The sequence below is a fragment of the Seriola lalandi genome, unplaced genomic scaffold, assembly GCF_002814215.2.
Source record: "Seriola lalandi dorsalis isolate HSWRI2012SDOR001 ecotype SW California unplaced genomic scaffold, Sedor1 jcf7180002054324, whole genome shotgun sequence".
NCBI classification, from domain to species: Eukaryota; Metazoa; Chordata; class Actinopteri; order Carangiformes; family Carangidae; genus Seriola; species Seriola lalandi.
This window is the reverse complement of record NW_019524877.1, coordinates 287,943-305,476: the sequence shown is the minus strand read 5'-3', so window position 1 is coordinate 305,476 and position 17,534 is coordinate 287,943. Positions and strand designations below refer to the sequence as shown.

At 43.1% G+C, this 17,534-nt stretch overlaps 1 protein-coding gene across 1 annotated transcript in view; it reads left to right on the top strand.

Moving 5' to 3' along the window:
* LOC111655549 (uncharacterized) overlaps positions 1–17,534 on the top strand; it is a 28,452-nt gene that overhangs the window by 10,354 nt on the left and 564 nt on the right. The window contains exons 13-64 of the mRNA XM_023406997.2: positions 57–200; positions 379–581; positions 679–788; positions 937–1,055; positions 1,163–1,333; positions 1,417–1,448; positions 2,087–2,184; positions 2,329–2,351; positions 2,454–2,475; positions 2,579–2,606; positions 2,694–2,778; positions 2,906–3,052; positions 3,157–3,368; positions 3,726–3,826; positions 3,963–4,081; positions 4,194–4,370; positions 4,465–4,496; positions 4,606–4,703; positions 5,563–5,585; positions 5,672–5,693; positions 5,785–5,812; positions 5,937–6,021; positions 6,126–6,272; positions 6,451–6,662; positions 6,801–6,904; positions 7,314–7,432; positions 7,530–7,685; positions 7,936–8,150; positions 8,349–8,434; positions 9,154–9,290; positions 9,385–9,510; positions 9,598–9,788; positions 10,108–10,196; positions 10,466–10,593; positions 10,713–10,840; positions 10,937–11,054; positions 11,220–11,438; positions 11,537–11,707; positions 12,465–12,614; positions 12,707–12,771; positions 12,856–12,985; positions 13,193–13,278; positions 13,369–13,498; positions 13,924–14,114; positions 14,232–14,322; positions 14,413–14,542; positions 14,625–14,815; positions 15,761–15,922; positions 16,003–16,139; positions 16,605–16,744; positions 16,879–16,973; positions 17,066–17,309. Coding sequence (XP_023262765.1) covers positions 57–200; positions 379–581; positions 679–788; positions 937–1,055; positions 1,163–1,333; positions 1,417–1,448; positions 2,087–2,184; positions 2,329–2,351; positions 2,454–2,475; positions 2,579–2,606; positions 2,694–2,778; positions 2,906–3,052; positions 3,157–3,368; positions 3,726–3,826; positions 3,963–4,081; positions 4,194–4,370; positions 4,465–4,496; positions 4,606–4,703; positions 5,563–5,585; positions 5,672–5,693; positions 5,785–5,812; positions 5,937–6,021; positions 6,126–6,272; positions 6,451–6,662; positions 6,801–6,904; positions 7,314–7,432; positions 7,530–7,685; positions 7,936–8,150; positions 8,349–8,434; positions 9,154–9,290; positions 9,385–9,510; positions 9,598–9,788; positions 10,108–10,196; positions 10,466–10,593; positions 10,713–10,840; positions 10,937–11,054; positions 11,220–11,438; positions 11,537–11,707; positions 12,465–12,614; positions 12,707–12,771; positions 12,856–12,985; positions 13,193–13,278; positions 13,369–13,498; positions 13,924–14,114; positions 14,232–14,322; positions 14,413–14,542; positions 14,625–14,815; positions 15,761–15,922; positions 16,003–16,139; positions 16,605–16,744; positions 16,879–16,973; positions 17,066–17,309 — 6,367 coding nt within the window. The remainder of the gene's footprint in view (positions 1–56; positions 201–378; positions 582–678; positions 789–936; positions 1,056–1,162; positions 1,334–1,416; positions 1,449–2,086; positions 2,185–2,328; positions 2,352–2,453; positions 2,476–2,578; positions 2,607–2,693; positions 2,779–2,905; positions 3,053–3,156; positions 3,369–3,725; positions 3,827–3,962; positions 4,082–4,193; positions 4,371–4,464; positions 4,497–4,605; positions 4,704–5,562; positions 5,586–5,671; positions 5,694–5,784; positions 5,813–5,936; positions 6,022–6,125; positions 6,273–6,450; positions 6,663–6,800; positions 6,905–7,313; positions 7,433–7,529; positions 7,686–7,935; positions 8,151–8,348; positions 8,435–9,153; positions 9,291–9,384; positions 9,511–9,597; positions 9,789–10,107; positions 10,197–10,465; positions 10,594–10,712; positions 10,841–10,936; positions 11,055–11,219; positions 11,439–11,536; positions 11,708–12,464; positions 12,615–12,706; positions 12,772–12,855; positions 12,986–13,192; positions 13,279–13,368; positions 13,499–13,923; positions 14,115–14,231; positions 14,323–14,412; positions 14,543–14,624; positions 14,816–15,760; positions 15,923–16,002; positions 16,140–16,604; positions 16,745–16,878; positions 16,974–17,065; positions 17,310–17,534) is intronic.

Genomic DNA, 17,534 nt, shown 5'->3' with positions numbered 1-17,534 from the left:
TTGAATGTTTAGATTTTTTTTTTAACCTTTCCTACGTGCCTTTTTTTTGCTACCAGCTTACTAATGCAGTGGAAAATGTGGCCCACGTTTTGCACTGTGCTGCTCGTACCAACCTGACAATGTCCGAGGCGAATGTCATGAGACTGATTATGGAGCTGACAGAACGTCTGAACTCACTGATCAAGGAGCTGTCCACAGCGGTGTGTATCTATCTATCTATCTATCTATCTATCTATCTATCTATCTATCTATCTATCTATCTATCTATCTATCTATCTATCTATCTATCTATCTATCTGTCTGAGTTTGTTCATTTTACCTCACATTTAAAATAAAAACTAAAATCAGTGCTCTCTCCTTCCTGTGTTCCTCCTGTAGAACTTCACCGAGGTGGCGTCCGACTTTCAGCAGATCTTTGCTGAGGCGGAGTCTCCGTCTCTGACCGAGCAACACCTCCAGGACCCGAACTTCATTAAGCTCTGGTTCCAGATCAAACTGATGCCCCTCCTGCCTAACATACCCCCAGCCCTCCTCTCCTGCCTCAGCACCAAGAACTTCTCCTGCCCCGTTTACCAAACCATGTGAGTTCACAGGCTTTAGAAGATTTCTTTCTCCTCACACACACACACACGGTTTAGTGTAGTAATCTTCGTTTTGTCGTTGTCTTGTTATGTGCAGTGTCGCAGCTCTTAGCAGACACATGACCTTCATGGATGCCGATCCAATGTACAGTCGTAACATCTATGAGCACTTCATCTTCTCCTTCCTGATGCATCACAACACCACTGGTAAGCAACCTGAGAGTAATCGTATGGAGGTAAAGACAAGCCGTACTATTTGCTTTGCTTATTTTGCTTCCTATTTATCATGAATAAGAAAGTAATTTTAAGACAAAAGGTTCAGGACATGTGGTTAATTCCTGTGCATATGTTTCAGACCCACAGTGTGTCTCCTCAGCCAATCACAGTGCAGAGTGGCTACAAAACAACTTTGGCTTCTTCTCGAGATTCGCCGTCGTCACTGACTTCTACAAACTCAACTCCAACTTCTCTGGAGTAAGTCTGGAGAACCTGAACATGCCAAAATACTTCATCTGAACTAACTGAAGGGACACTTCAAGCATCCTGAGAATAATGTCTGTCCTGTCTTGTCTCCTGTCCAGCTGGAGGTTCTTCAGCTCTTGTCTCCAAAACAAATAGCAGAGATGCTGTTGTTGCCTCTTCCTACTCCTCCAGAGAAAGACGTTGTTATCAACCGAGTGTTCGACTTCCTGATGAAGTCCCCTGAAAAATTACCAGAGGTGCTACACTACCTGGTTCAGCTCGCCATGAAGGTAAAACCTTTGATATGACAATTATTCAGCAAACACTTACCTGTTCTGTTGGTTTAATTATAAATAAGTATTTCATTTCTCAGGTCAGTCCACCCTGCGAGGTCTACAAACAGATGTGAGTACTTTCAAAAGGATTTATAACTTACCCCTGCTGTTGGTGATTCACTCCACATCACATAATCACAATAACCCAGCACACCTATTTCACAGCAGACTTGTCAGACGCAGGTGTGACCAATAACATAACGAATTATTCCATTGCAGTAACTGCTGGAACTGAATCATCGTTAATGTTATTAATTGCACCTGTGTTCTTCATGCTATGGCAAGTTAAAATTAATCTGATGCCGGCAAGGCTAACAAGACCGAGGTTAACAAGATAGGCAGAATGAGAGAGGTGGCTGTGCAGCTCAGGAGGTAGAGTGGGCCGTCCACTAATTGAAAGGTCGGTGGTTCGATTCCTGGGTCGTCCTATTCACATTGTAAAGTGTTCCAGGTGTGCGCTCAGTGTGTGAATTTATGCATTTGGTAGAAAAGAGCTGTAAAGGTCGATGTTTCTTCCATGATAGAGTTCTTTGGGTGATCGTTAAGAGTAGAAAAGCGTGTAATGGGGCCAGTACATTTATTTTTATATCACAATACTGACATATTTCATGAGAAAAAAAAATTCAAAGGATTGTGCTGCTTTGATAATGCTGATATGAGCAGTTTGAATTCTAGTTAAATGTTTGTTTTTGTTATTTTGTGTGTCAGTTTTGTGCGACTGTACGGCGCCATACCATCTCTGCCCGCGGACATCGAGCCGCTCACCTGGGCTGGCATAGATGAACTGATCAGGATTGCACCAGATGGTCAGTCTCTCTCTCACACACACATACACACACACACACACACACACACACACATAGAGACTGTCCATAAACATAGGGTTATACAGTTAACTCACAAATACAACATAAGAGTTGACTGAATATCTCCTGTCTCCATTTGAACAGCGTGTGTGCCGGAGAACATCACGGTGAGATTTCTTTTCTTTTTCTACTTTGTAGCTTTTGATTGACTTTTAGTGATAAATTCCTTCAGTATTTTCCTTTAAATGTATTAAATCTGTCATTCACAGTGCCCAGTGACCCTATTCAATGGTAAGAGCTTTTTGATAAGTCTCATTTTACCATTCATTATATTATTGTAAGTGTTTTTAGAGCTGAAGTCGTTTAAATTCTTTCTTTTGATATTGTTTAACAGCCACAAACATCTGCAGGGGAATCAACAGGTATTAATGTTTTAATGATTTACATCCAGAATCATCAGAACTGTTGTAGTAGTCTCTGTACAGATGCTAATTTACATGTATTCACAGCTCTGAACTACAGTCTTACCTGAACACATCAGCCTCTATGGATGTCCCCTGTAATTTTACCTTGGAGAATTATGCATGTGCTCAGGTGGGTTAAAATCAGCTTGTAATGACAAAAATACTGAGTCAGATCCATTCTGACAGTAACGTTTATGCAACTTGCTGCCTATTTGGCTAAATAACTAAATGGCCACTTAATCTTCTCACACATACAGCTGCAGAACTTCACGGCCAATCAGCTGGTGTCTCTCCTGAAGTGTAACCTGCCCGGAAACAGCAGCCACTCCAAAGTGCTGTGGAAGATGCTGCTCACTAAACTCTCCTCTGTCTTGAACCCCGCTCTGGACATCCTGGCTAACATGGTCAGTAGCTTTTTAAACCTCAAATGAGGGAGTCTACACCTCCAGGTAATATATAAATTGATAGTGATATGTCAGTATTCAAACCATTGACCTCGCCCCCACAGTCTATGACCACAGTTGGTTCATCAGCGAGGGAGGTTTTGGATGTGATTGGGGAGATCAGAGTGTCGATGCTGACTGATGAGCAGCTGATGGACAGCGGTGAGATCAGGAAGTGGTTCTCCGAGCGCCTGAGCGCATTCCTGCCGTCTGCGTCAGGAAGGTTTCTGCACTGTCTGACCCGCAGGAACCTCAGCTGTCAGTCATACCAGCAAATGTAAGCAAGTGCCACAATAACATGGATATACTGCATTTTTACACTTTATGTCTATATCTACGTTACTGTTTTTGGCTTACATGCTAACTCTAGATTAACAGAAGTAGAACAAATTAAATCAGATGATATAATTCAGAGCCCTTAAAGTGAGGTGCAACTGGCCTCCAAAATTTTAGGTTACAACATGTCCTTTCATCTTGTGTCACTTACAGGCCAAAGTTTATTTAAGTTAGAATCACCGGTGGTAAAGATTGAACAATAGCAGAAACGTGTCTCCATTTTTCTTCCATCCAACAGTTCTGTGTTTTAATGTGTGCAGCTAATCTATCAACCCTCTGTCTGTGATGTTATTGTCAGACTGCAGGTATTTATCCACCAGTTTGATAACACGACCTTGAAGCAGCAGCACGTGGTCGTGAAGGATTTCATCCAGCGTTTCCTGTCACAACCACACTCAGGTACTCGCTGCACTTTGACTACAATGCTGTTACTAATTTCAGATCCATTTCGTAGTCTTAAGCTTGGGTGGACTTAAAAGTTGAAAAAGCGTGACAGCATTTACAGATATGTCTTTATCTGCCTGATGTGCTCCAGGTCCAGGCTGCGTGAACGGCTCTGTAGGCAGCGCAGAGTGGCTGAGGGACAACCTGGGGCCATTTTCAGTGTTTTTGTCTCTCGGAGAGCTGCTGCATCTCAACCCTCGCTTCAACCCGGTGAGATTACACTTTTGCAAACAACAAGGGATTAAAAAGAAGCGGCCGGTGCTGTTATTACTTTCTCGTTAGCAGCAGTGATGAACTTTCTTTTTCCCTTACGTCTTTTCAGCTGGAGGTCCTAAGACTCCTGACTCCGAAGCAGAGTGCAGAGCTGCTGGTGTTGCCTCTTCCTACTCTCCCAGATAAAGATGTCATCATCAATATGCTGTTTGATTACCTGACTGAGGCTCCAGAGCAGAAGAAATTATCTGAGTTCCTGTTCTACCTCGTCATGTTCCTTGACCAGGTAAAAAATCATAAGGTTCTTCTTTTATTCTTCATTCAGAGTTTTCACTTTGCTTTCCCTGTTAAGTATTCATCTTTGTTTTCTGCATTTCAAGGGGAACCTTTCCTGTTCATCATACAAGACACTGTAAGTTCATATCTAAATATGTTGGGTTTTTTTTTTTTCATGGTTATTGTAAATAATCGTTTTAATTATTTCATTGTGATGTTAATTCCACATATTTTTGTTGTTCCAGGTTTACCAGACTGGACCTGGCCATGGCTGAAGTTTCTCTTGATATAGCCTCAAACATCACCTACGCCAAGATAGCCTTGTCCGAGCACATACCACCAGGTGAGAAGCGCAGTCTGGAAAATAATATCAACATACACAGGAGTATATAACAATATATACTCTTTTTGTGTGAGACTTTTTAACCTTTCAACGGCTGCACCAGTCAATAAAATGGAAATATTCCAGATGTATTTTATATAATTTTAAAACACATTTCTCCCAAATTCACCTTGATCATTTGGTATGTTATAAAACTTAAGTATCTCCATCAGAATATAAAATAAAATACTGTGGGGTTCGATATTGTTTGGCTGCACGGGATACATTTATAAAGACTGAGCAACTGGCAGGTCAGAAGGTGTTTTACAGGTTGAAAACACAGTCACAAAGTATAAACATGGGACTAAATGAAAGTGTAAACATATCACCATCAGTTCACAAACTGGTTCTTTTCTGTCAGTTCACGTGATCATGTAAAAGCTGTAATGTTGTCCTGGAATCTGACCCCTTGTTCCTGCTGGCGTCACGTTGACAGAGAACAATCAAAACATTCAGTTGGATTGGATAAAAAAAATGTTAGTTTGATAAGAAATTCCACAGCCACTCCTGATGATCACTACAGTAATCAGCTTTACGCCTCATTGTATCCTCAGTGTACGAGCTTTTCACCTGGTAATTTTCTCAGCAGACAGTGTGTAATCCGGTATCAAAGGCTGCGCTTTAAAAGACTTATTCAAGTGAATTCAGGTGGTAACAGCTGATTCTGTGCGGTGTCTAAGGTTTCCATCTTCCCTGAACATGAACACGTCTTTATTTTCCTATCATTACATTCCCATAATGTAAATTGTATCATTTAAATGCATTTTAATATGTTTATGCCAGGATAAGTAATTTACATTTACCTGTGTCTTTATTATAGGTTGCGTCATATACAGCGGAGAGGTAATTAAATTGGTATTTTTTATTTTCATATTGTCTCATATTATGATACAAGATGCATGACCACCTTATTCTTTCTTTCCCCCTAGTGCAATTTTACCATGACAAACGGTGAGTTGTCTCACTTCTTAAAAATATAATTTTTCAAAAATTCAATATTTTAATGTTTCACCATTTATTAATTTATTGCTGTTTTTTACAGAAACTGAAATCTGTGCTGGAGTGAACAGGTGGGATTTATACAACAATCTTATCTTTATTTTATAACATCTACCTTATATTCTTATCTTATTCTGGGTTAGACGCATTGTTCCAGATATAATGTCAACACAATTTTTCACTTTTAAACCCCAGCACAGCGCTGCAGCTCCACCTTGACAGCGGGAAGATGAACGGACGTTTGTGTGACTTTGCCGTTGAGGAATTTGCCTGCGCCTCGGTAAGAAGATCAACAGCCCGTCCTGAAACTACCACTGTAAGAAAAACAGTCAGTCAGTCAGCGTGTTTTCTCACCTGTTGTCATCCTGCTCCGTCTTCACGCAGCTGACGGCGTTAACAGCAGAGGATCTGGCAGTGATGCTGATGTGTAATCGCTCCTCCAACTCCAGCGGATCCAGACCCGCCTGGAAGCTTCTCCTCTCCAAAGCGTCCCGTGTGCTCGATGAAGCTCTGGATCTTCTATCCAACAAGGTGCAAATGAGCAATTATGCGTTTCTGTAGTGTAAGGCATTAGCATGCTGATAGTTTGAACTATACCACTATACCGTGTTACTTTTTCTCTCTGTGTGACAAAACCTGCGTGAAGTTGTTAAAATATCAGAAACTATCAGACCTGACCTGGACCCTGGGTGTCTAATCTTTCTTGTAGACTCTGGACCCCAGAAATCCTGCTTTGTCAATGGTTCTGGACTCTATACGAGAAATCCGATTGGATGCCTTCAACGAGCTCAGCTTCAACGACCCTGCCCTCATCCAGCTGTGGTTCAACCACCGGCTCCGCCCCTTTCTACCTGCTGTTTCCCCCGACTTCCTGTCATGTCTCACCACAAAGGGGCTGAACTGCAGCACCTACCAACGCATGTAAGCAGCACAGTGTTTATCATAGGAGCCTCTCACACCTTCTCCCGCCACCTTCACCCACTCTGACCCGATTCTCTGGTGATGTCAAATTATTGTCACAGTCTGCATTAATCATATCGACTCATTTCTGAAACACAGTGTGCAGATTTTGAGTCGTCTCCAGCCACGCATGACACAAGCCCGGCAGATGTCCGTCTACACACACTTCATTAAAGTTTTCCTGACCAGGAACAACACTGCAGGTCGGTGCTCGCATCATCATGAAGACAGGGTGTTATAGTTAAAGTAAAAGCATGAAAGCAACGAGAATAAAAGTCAAAACAAAACCGTTGGATGGATGAAAACAGACGTAGGTCCAAGGCAAAATGACTGCCTCCATACTGACTCAAAAACACAAATTTATTAAGCTGGATCTCAGTCAGGACCTTTGACCTTCATCAGTTAAAATCTTGATTCAGTTGAAACGTCTGTTTAAATAATCTTCTGGTTTTGGGTAAATTTTTAAATCCTTATCACTGCTGTGATATATAACAGAACATCACATTAAAAATATACTACAGTCAGCAAGGTGTCTTGTACACGATGCATGAAGTAAACAGGTACATTTACAGGAGTAACGTTGTGTTTGTCCTGTGTGTTTCCGTGGGTCAGACCCCAGCTGCAGCTCACACATAAACAACAGTGGAGAGTGGCTGCAGCAGAACCTGGGAGGTTTCTCTGCCCTCGTGTCCGTCAGCGACCTCCAGATGCTCTACTCCAACTTCACAGCGGTACCTTCTCCTGTTTTCTTTTATTGTGTTTGTTTATTTGCTTGTGTTTTTTTGTTTGTTTGACCTCCTTTGTACGTGTGCGTTCGTGTACGTGCAGATGGAAGCGTTGCCACAGCTGACCGTCAGACAGCTGGCAGAGGTGTCCGCCACACCTGGCCAGCTCACCTCTGCAGCCCAGGTCAACATGTTGATGAAACACGTCCCCGGCCCAAAACTCACTACCTTCTTTGATGACTTCTCACCTGCCATCGTGGTGAGTCTGCCTCATACTTACAGACTTCCTGCAAGCGTCAGTTCTCAGATAATGACTTAGAAAACAACTGTTACCTGCTTATCCAAGGTAGAATACGTCATGAGTCAAACGTTTCTAACATACTGTATATTGGTGGTTTCTTAAATTCTGTTTCTTAAAAGGTAAAAAAAAATGGGGTTTCTTATTTAAGCTTTTCCTCTGTGCGGTTGCATTTCCTCATCCTTACTTTGTCTTTTCTCTTTTTCTGCAGGCTCACGGAAACATGCTCCCCTCTCCGGTGAGGTCGGCCATGTTACAGGTTGTGTTTGATCGAGCAAACCTCTCAGATCACTCAGTGAGCGACTCCAACGTGTTGCTGTGGCTTCACAACCGACTGCGCCCCCTGCTGGTCAACCTGTCACCGCTCCACGTTGCACCGTTCTTCAGGATCCTGACAGGAAGGAACTGCAGCGTCGAGGTGCAGGGGTACGTGTGCAGTCCTGAAAGTCACGCAGCAATGATCTCTTTTCTCTTTTCGTCTTAGTAAATGTAATTTATAGTGGCTTGTTTCTACAGCTGCTCCTATGTGATTCCCTCCAAATGTCAATGAATGTAGTAATACATCAGAAACAAATATCAGCGATTGCCTTGTTTTTTTATTTTATCTTATTTTTTTAATTTCAGAATAGAGGACCTAAACTCAACAATCTCATCTCTCAATGAAGATGCAAAGACAGAAATCCACAACCACATCGTTCAGACTCTCAGAGGTAAAGAAATCACACTGAAAGGAAACCAGTAACAGTTTTTCACTTTCCCGCCGGCGGTTTCACGCTTAAGTTGACGTGTGGCGGTAAAGCAATACTGCGAGCTGCCAAGCGTGCATATAAATAACGCCGATCTCAAATAGAAAAACAAATGACTTTGCAAATGTTTTATGAGGAAGGAAATAGAAGGAAGAAACACAATCGACACAATAGTCAGGTTTCGGGGGAACGCACGGTGTGTTTTGGATAGAGACACTGGACCATAAACAGAAACAGAGTTTGTTTAGAAAAGAAACTCCACAGCTTTGACTTCTGTACGGGACTGATGTGCTGACAGATTACTCTTGTATATTCAATCTATAAACCCCTGAAAGTGTCTGGAAATTGTAAAGTGTGTTTTGAAGTGCTGTCCTGAGAGAGCACTGAAACTATAAGTCACTAAAACTTTAATTTAAGTATGGATGATATGGATACTTTCCTAACTCTCTGATGGAGAGTACTGCTCTGTATTTCTATTGTTCACTGAGTTTTTGAGAAAATGACAAATTCTTCTTAAAACCATCGACAGCAGTTTACAGCAAGCAAATGTATGTTGTGACAAACATTTACCCCACCATAACCTTCGATTCACCATCTCTGAAACTAAACGTTCACGCTTCATTTGAACTCAGTGGATCAGAGTTTGTTTGACAGCTGGCCTCTTTCACTCTCCCTTATTCTAGGACCAACGCCTCTCCGCTGCTACGGCGACAACTACAACCACAGTTTCTATAGTTTCCTGGAGCGTACATTCCTGGGATTCCAGTTCCCCAACCTGACCACCTTCCTGTCGCTCATGCCTCACGACAGAATGCCTCAGGTTTGTGTCCGGAAATAAGAGAGGCGCATGAGGAGAAAGTTAGAAAACAAATGAGGAGTAGAGACTTATTTTATGTTTGCTCTTCTTCTTCTAGTTGGTGAACTCCATGTCTCGATCAGATCTTAAGGAATTCCTCAGTCGTCCTGACGTTGTCGACAGCGATGCAGAGCTCTGCGTGCTCTACAACAGCTACAACCAGACACCGACGTTCCTGGAGACCGTATGTACCACACTCGCAAACGCACAGAAGAAATGCAAACATATTGCATATTGCACATAACCACATTGCTGTGTATATTCGCTACAGGAGTCTCTGCCGGCGGCGGTGAGGCGGCCCACGCTGCCTTGCGTCTGGCCCATCGCTCTCAGCAGCTCCGCGAGGTCAGAGGTCAACGCTTGGTTTGACCAGCGCCTCCGAAACTACTTGGTGTTCCTCACGAAGAATCTGATCAGCCCCAACGTCACACACAACGCCACCTGCCCAGCTTTCCAAAAGCTGTACGTTCATTTCAATCATGTCAATTTCTCTAAATGTGTTCAACATGAAAACACACACACACACACACACACACACACACACACACACACACAATCAAAATAATCAGTTTCTCCCATTGTAACTCCTATATGTTATGGATATGTCCTACAATAAACTTTCCCCTTAAGTACATATTGGCCTTTTTCTCTATGAAGATCCTCAGCGTATAAATTAAAAAATACTTCAATAAATTTAAATCACTTAAATAAACTGTCCAATAGTAGGATTTCTCTTATTTTAGTGGTTTTCAAATCATGTGTTCTGATTGTTTTGTTTCAGTGTTTCAGTTCTTGGTGAATACAACTACACAGCTGCAGACTTTGGGAGGCGAGATGTGTTCGACACCGTCAGTGCCTACCTCACCTCAGGTCAGTCTTCAGAGTAACGCAGCGCTCCTCTTTAAAACTCATGGGCCGCATGCTTGTGTTTGTCCTGGCCCAGCAGAGGCCTGGTTCTACGGCACCGAGTCAGGCCCATATGAAGCGTTGTTGCACAGTGTTGAAGTGCGTTAAATGATTCACAGCTGTCAGGAGAACGAGCAGTCTCGGTATATTTCTAAATTGTATTTTGTATTCTTTATTTATCTCTCTGCTCAGTGTAAAATCTCCACTGAAATATTTATAACTTGTCGTTGTAGCTACGGTGCCAAGATGTTACGATCCCAGCGACCCAGAGCTGAACTCTACAGCCTGGTTTGCTGAGTACATCGGCCCCTTCTTGCCTTTCCTCACTCTGGAGGATCTTCAGATGTTTGGATCGCCGCAGGTACTGAACTCATTCCTGAACAACAGCTCAGGCTTTTGTCCACTGGGATTGAAATGAATAAAGAAATATCTGGCGACAGGTGGATAAATGTTGTTCATAGTGCTCCCTCCTCCCCGCAGGTTATCCAGGTGTTTACAGTGAACCCTCTGAATCTCGCCCTCTTCAACCACTCCTCCTTCCCTCTCAACCTCACCAACTACTACACCGAGCTCGTTTATCAGCAGGACAGCAACTTCAACCCCTTATTGTAAGTCTCAACGTGTGAAATGTTTGTGTTATAGCCTCCGAATGTTTTTTTTCCATCCTAAAATCAATTCTTCTCTCTCTCTCTCTCTCTCTGCAGGCTGCCTCTGGTGTTTCGCTGTGTCGCTCCCGGTCCAGCATTCAGCCAGCTGACTGCGGAAGAAAGTATGATAGTGCTGCACAACCTGACCACTCTCTGTACAGACCTGGACTCACAGGTAATAAAAACACACAGAACACACCTGCATCAGCGGGACAGTTTTCTACTACCGAGGAAAAATCTGCAATAATGGAAAGAATATGAAAATGATGTAAATCCATACAAAGGGCACCACATTGTGTTTTTACTCCGAAACTGACGCTTTTCTCTTCGGTCATCGTAGATTTCTGCAGCTTTGGCGGGTAACCTCGGCGACAACATTGACGCCACGGCCATCGCTGCCCTGGGCAACGAAAGCTCCGGCATGTCCACAGGCCAGATCAAGGCGATAAAGCCTGAGGACCTATTCGCTGCTCTGAGCACTCTCAGCAGTGTGATGGGCTGGAACGAAGGTCAGGCCAAGGCCATTATCCAGTCTCTGATGTCTTCAGGGGCCCTGCAGGTAGCTGTCTGTCTGTCTGTCTGTCTGTCTGTCTGTCTGTCTGTCTGTCTGTCTGAAGTTATCTTAGTGGTGATGCTTTCCTCTCCTCCTCTCACCAGATCAACAGCACGTCGTCGCTGCTCATGCTGGGTTCTCTGGTTGTGGGAGTTCCTTCAACAGTGTTCAGCAGCATCAGTGGCTCCCAGCTTCTCACGGCATCTAATGATCCTACGTTCCTGCTGAACTTGATGTCGGCTCCACAGATCGTCCAGCAGGTCTTCGTTACTCAGGTATGACAGTTAGATTTCTGCCATGGGATTTGTAACATAGATGAATGTAAAACAGTTGCCTTTTAGTCTTATTTGTACGTATAAATTCACCTCTCTCTTCGGGCCCCTCGATTCGGGGAAGTTAGGGGGAAAGTGGTGGAAGAAAACTTCAAAATCCAGGTTTTGGAGAACTCTGATAGAAACCAGGATGCTGTGGCGTGTAAACACCTCATCCAGGTTTCTCAACAGGCTGTGTTGGTGAAGAACGTAGTGGCTGAGGAATCAGATGATCAGATATTGTTTTGATCACACATATACTTACATACATAAATAACCAAGTTTCTCATGTTCCATGTAAACACCATATCCCAAATGTGATCACAACCAGAATAAGACTCAAACTGGGATAATAATGTACTGTGATGAACCACAAGCGATTTCTCTCACGGGAACGCTGGTTGCTAGTTAGGGTTAGCGTTTAGCGTTTTGCTTTTTGCACCATTCTTAGAAAACTGTTGATATTTCTTTTTCTTTGTGTGGGTGTAAAGAAGCCAAAGGTACAGCTGTTTGCGAGACACTAGATCCAGCATGCCTTGTGAGAACAGAGGTTCACTTGTTTTGTCTGTTTCCTGAGCCTCTATTGATCACGGCTTGATTCTAGAGGTCACCCTGCTTTATGCAACACACAACAATAATGTCCCGTATAAATAGCTGGAATGTCCAATTTGTCTAAAGGTGTAAAGTGTTTTAACAAAGTGATGTAACCGTCTTCTCCTAGATCATATCAGTGCAGAGCGACAGCGACGCGATCATACAGAACGTTCCTGATGAGATAGCCACTGAGATCCCTCGAGCTCTGCTGCTGGGCTTCTCAAATAACACCGACGTCATCAAAACACTCAACAAGAAGAAATGGAAACGGCAGCAGGTAGGGGGGGGGGGGGCTGCAATGGAGAAATACACGCTTTTGTGCTCAATACACCTGCTGCATGTCTTTACCTGTCGTATCTTTTCCTTTAGGCTGAGTTATTCTTCAATCGAATAGCTGTGGAAAGTGCAACCGCAGAGCTGGGAAGTCCAAACAGGTGAGTTTTTAAAATACGTTTCAGGTGGAAAATGTCCTGCAGGTGGATTGCAAGTGGTACATAACGTGCTGCGTGTTTGTGTAGTTTGTCATCCTTTGTGCTACAAGGCTTCACCTGCACCGGAGTGAGGACTATTCAGACGGTGCAGATCAGGAGGCTGGTCAGAGCCTGTCGGAGGACAGGCAGGAACAAGGTGGTGCTGGTGGAGTCTCAGGTGAGAGCGACTGGGAGAAGATATGATATCATAGATCATTACCTTTTAAGATGACGATGTTTATGGTTAGATTTCAGGGGACTACAAATACCAACACTTTAGAATATTGTAAATGTTCACATATATTTAGGTTGGTAAATATGAATAATCAAATCACCGCTGATCACTAAAGGAGAGATTGTGACTTGTTGTTGATCTCACCCACAGCTCACCTGCATGTACAACTACATTAGAGAAGACACAAACGTGACCAGCTTCGACCTCTATCCTCCTGATGTGCTGCTGTACTATGAGTGAGTTTAGATTGTTTGGGCTGAAGGTAAAAACAGGTTTTGTCAGAGCAACGTTCGTGCGAGTTACTGTCTGTCCGTCTCCCTCCACAGTTACTCTCTGGTGCCACAGGCCAGCTGCAGGTCCTACTTCGAACAGCTGGCAGATGCAGACTTCTCCGTCTTCTCCTCCGCCCTCAGCTACAAACGTACCGCTCTGTTTGTTAATGCCAGGAGCTGCCTGGTGAGAGCGACGAACAATATGTTCCAATACAAAGCATGAAACCGATGTGTTGGACAGAGAGTTTATAGCATCACATCTCTTAAGTTTTTTTTATTTAAGTAGCCTATTAAACTAAATTTCAACTGGTTTTCTCAGGAATATTGTTGAACTTGTTTATTTAACATATGTAGCTGAAATTAATCTTAAATTAGTCCATAGTCAAGACGACTGACTGAAATTCAAGAAGAGCTTCAGAAAACCAGGTTTTAAGATCTCTACTTCATATTCTATTATTATTCTATTAAAATGCTATTAAGAATTATTATTTCAAATTTTATTTTTATTGTATTTTATGATACAAATACAAACAACAGAACAAACAAACCACCCATCTAAAGCATGTATGACGTAAAGTAATCCTGTTCTTTCTTGCTTTATTTTCTAAGGGTATCACAAACACGAGTTTGACTAAAGATAATATCCTGGTGTTGGGAAACATGTGCTGCACTCTGGATGGGTCCTACATCGAGAACTCTGACCCGTCTGTTCTGGATAAGCTGAAGAACTGCCCGGACCTCACTGACGCTCAGGCTTCAGCTGCTCAGGCCCTGCTGCTGGGCGGGAAAACACAGTTCGGGTGCGTCAGCAGCAACTTTCAGTTTTTCTTTAAAAGATCATGAAACAGTAAATGTTGGAGCCTGTCTTTTTTTTTTTTACATTGTTTTTTGTTGTTGTTTTTTTCCCCAATAACCAGAGCTCCATCGACATGGACTCAACAGACTCTGGAGGACCTCGGGATGCTGCCGCTGTATCTGACCTCAACTTTCTATGAAAACTTTGATAAAGTGAGTATCGCACAAATGTCTTCATGTAGTAGATGAGGTGACTTTTTTTTTTAAAAAACATCATGCATCTGTTTTTCTTCCTGTGAGCAGAAAACGAAGCGCCAGTTCCTGAAGTCCTTCCTGGAAGAAGCCAGGAGGAGCGGAGTGAGCAGACAGAAGAAGAGGAGGCTGAAGAACGAAATAAGACTGTCCATGAAAAATAGGTCAAAGCGATCTACAGGTCAGCCTCTCGCTCATCTCCAGCTCACTCTTTCATCATGAATCTACCTGTTTTAACTGTTTTTTCCCCTCCTGTATTTTAGTCAACGAGTGCACCGTGGGCACGATCACTCAGGTGACTATCAGCGACGAGACGTTCCCCTTCGACTACGACGACGTGACCCAGTTCAACTGCTGCCTCAGCGCCGCGACCGTGGTCGACAACCTGGACGCCATCACTGCCAAGGTGGACCAGGTGGAATACCTCGAGATCGTTCTCAGCAAGCTCCGGGAGGTAGGTGACGGAAGCCTGTGAGGGTGTGTTTGCTAATGCCTTTTTAAATTGAGCGATAAGGCTTCAGGTGGTTCAGATAAAAAGATAACTGTAAGAGACAGAATTGATGATGATGATGATAATAATAACTTATCAATACCAGACATTACAAAGTGCTTCACAAAGATGAAACAACAAAACGAGCTACATGCAGACAGTTACTCAAGATAAAAATAAAAACACAATGAAAATAAAAAACCCAAATTACAAATGTAAAAATATGTGAAATATTTAAAGGATTTAAAGGATTATTCAAGATACTGATTTTGCAAGTACAAGTCCACGGAGCATTATAAACAGTAGAGTTGACTTTGCCATTAGATGCATATTATTGCATACGACGATGATTATGTTTATTATAAGATGGGATAATATATTTTGTTCCTTTTTGAGAGAAGCTGCAGTGGAATTAACCTTGAAGACTTGAATGGATGTTAATAAACGGTTAATAAACTCCTGATGATCGGATCTCAGACTTTCTAGGAGCCATGAACACGACAACAAGAGAGTTAGAAGTTTCTACCAGGAGTTTTGATTTAAATAATATTTTGCACCAATAACAAACAAACAAAAATCTGAAGGAAAAGATGGATCTTAACTGGTTTTAAACATCAGAGGAGGAGAAAGAGCTAATAAAACTATTTCACCGTTTAGGGAAAACAATGAAACGTTGAACTGAGAGTGTGAAATGAGCAGTTTCTAAGAAAATACCTGCAGTGCAAACGCTCTGTAGTTTCCTCTCCGATACATAATCAGCAGCTCTGTGTTTTCTCTCTCCGTTTCTTCTCTTCACTTTCTGTGTCTTTATGCAAATAAACCTCCACAGAAAATGTTTAACAGATTATCTGATTCTCTGCCAGGCGAAACATAACATATATATATATATATATAAACACATATTTATAGGCTTACGCTGCCAACTCCACCATCCCAGAGGATCAGGTTCAGCTCTTAGGCCCTGCGTCTCGTCTGGCCACTGCTGATGACATCAACAAGTGGAGCATCACTGAGCTCGACACACTCGCCGCTTTGATGGACTCGTCCAACGGGCAGTGGGACCCGAGTCTGGTGAGCAAACGAGTCAACAAGTGGAGCGTGTTCTGCTCTGTGTTCTGTTCTCATGAACACATGTTTTTCTCCTCGTTCAGGCTAAAGCCGTCATCTCTAAGTATCTGAGTAAGGCGGGGAATAAACTCGGCAGCGCAGAGCTCAACGCCATCGGAGGAGTCAACCTCTGCTCCCTGGACGTCGACGTTTTAAAGAACATTTCCCAACAAAGCCTCAAGTAAGGAGTCAAAGGTCATGCGTGTGTTTGGAGGATTGTTACACCGGTATTGTGACACTAAACCCAAACAATGTTCACCACTGTTGCTCTATAAATGCTAATTCCTCCTTCCATTATTCTGATCACATTTTCTTTTAGACTAATAGAAGTAGTTATTGTCAGAAAGCTCAGGTACCTCCCACCAGAGATGTGGTTTTCTCATACAACAGAAAACATGGGTCTTCCTCAGGCACACAACATGTAATAAGGATGATCTGGCACATACGAGTGTCGTTAAATCATCATGATGTTACAAAATAATAGATGTTGAAGGCAACTCTGATTCCAGTGTGAGGGATCTCCGTTTGTTTTTATGGTTTCCCAGCACCGGCTGTACCCCTCACATCCTTGTCAAGTATATGACGAGCTTTGGGGGCTGTTCTTACCTACTTCCTGTCTCTAACTCTGCGTGTTTGTGTCTTGCAGAGACGCCACTGCCCTCAATGTCACCAGCTGCAGCACAGAGAAAAAGACAGAACTGTTCACCATCGCCAGACAAGCATTTAGAGGAAACGCCCGCTCAACTATTTCTGCGCCCGTCTTCCAGCTCATGCAACCTTATTTGGGTAGGCAAGCGCACGCGCACACACACACACACATACACACACACACACATCCACACTGCATGCAGAAAAACCTGAAAGTTGAGTTCACTATCTAATTGATTGTATTCATCGCTCATTTCCTTCCCGGCCTGCAGGGGGAGCACCTTTAAGCTTTGCCAGAAGTTTGTCAGTCTCAAACGTCAGCATGGACTTGGCGACGTTCACCAGCCTGGATGAGAGCGTTGTACTGGTCAGTTTATGCTCTGCTGGACTAAAATAAAATAAGTGTGTGTGTGTTTTTTGCGCATGAGTTTGACATTCCTCTGCTCTTCTCTCCCCTAGAGCCTGACCGTTAACGAGGTTAAAGGTCTTCTCGGCACCAACCTCGCAGATTTGAAGTCCTATGAAAACCAAACGCTGGTCCGCAGCTGGATCAGCAGGCAGTTCCAGTCGGAGCTCGATACGTTGGGAGTGGGTCTGGTGGGAGGTAGAGCTGACCCCACCACCACCGCTCCTGCTACCAGCAGCTCATCAGCCACTGCTAGTGCTGGGTCTGGATCCACAGCGAGCTCGTCTACCACCACAGGTGAGCATTGACCATTGAGCAAACAATTTCCTGTTAGCCAAACCCTTCGTCTACGGAAGCCCTGAAAGGCAAGAGAAAAAAAAGAGAGTTTCACACTATATGATTTAGGTTAATGGACATGGACTCTCTAATAGTTTCGATGCATTGATGTTAGATAAATACTTTAGAAATTGGATATATTAATTCAATAATGGAGAAAATGGTGTAACTGATCTCTAATGTGTT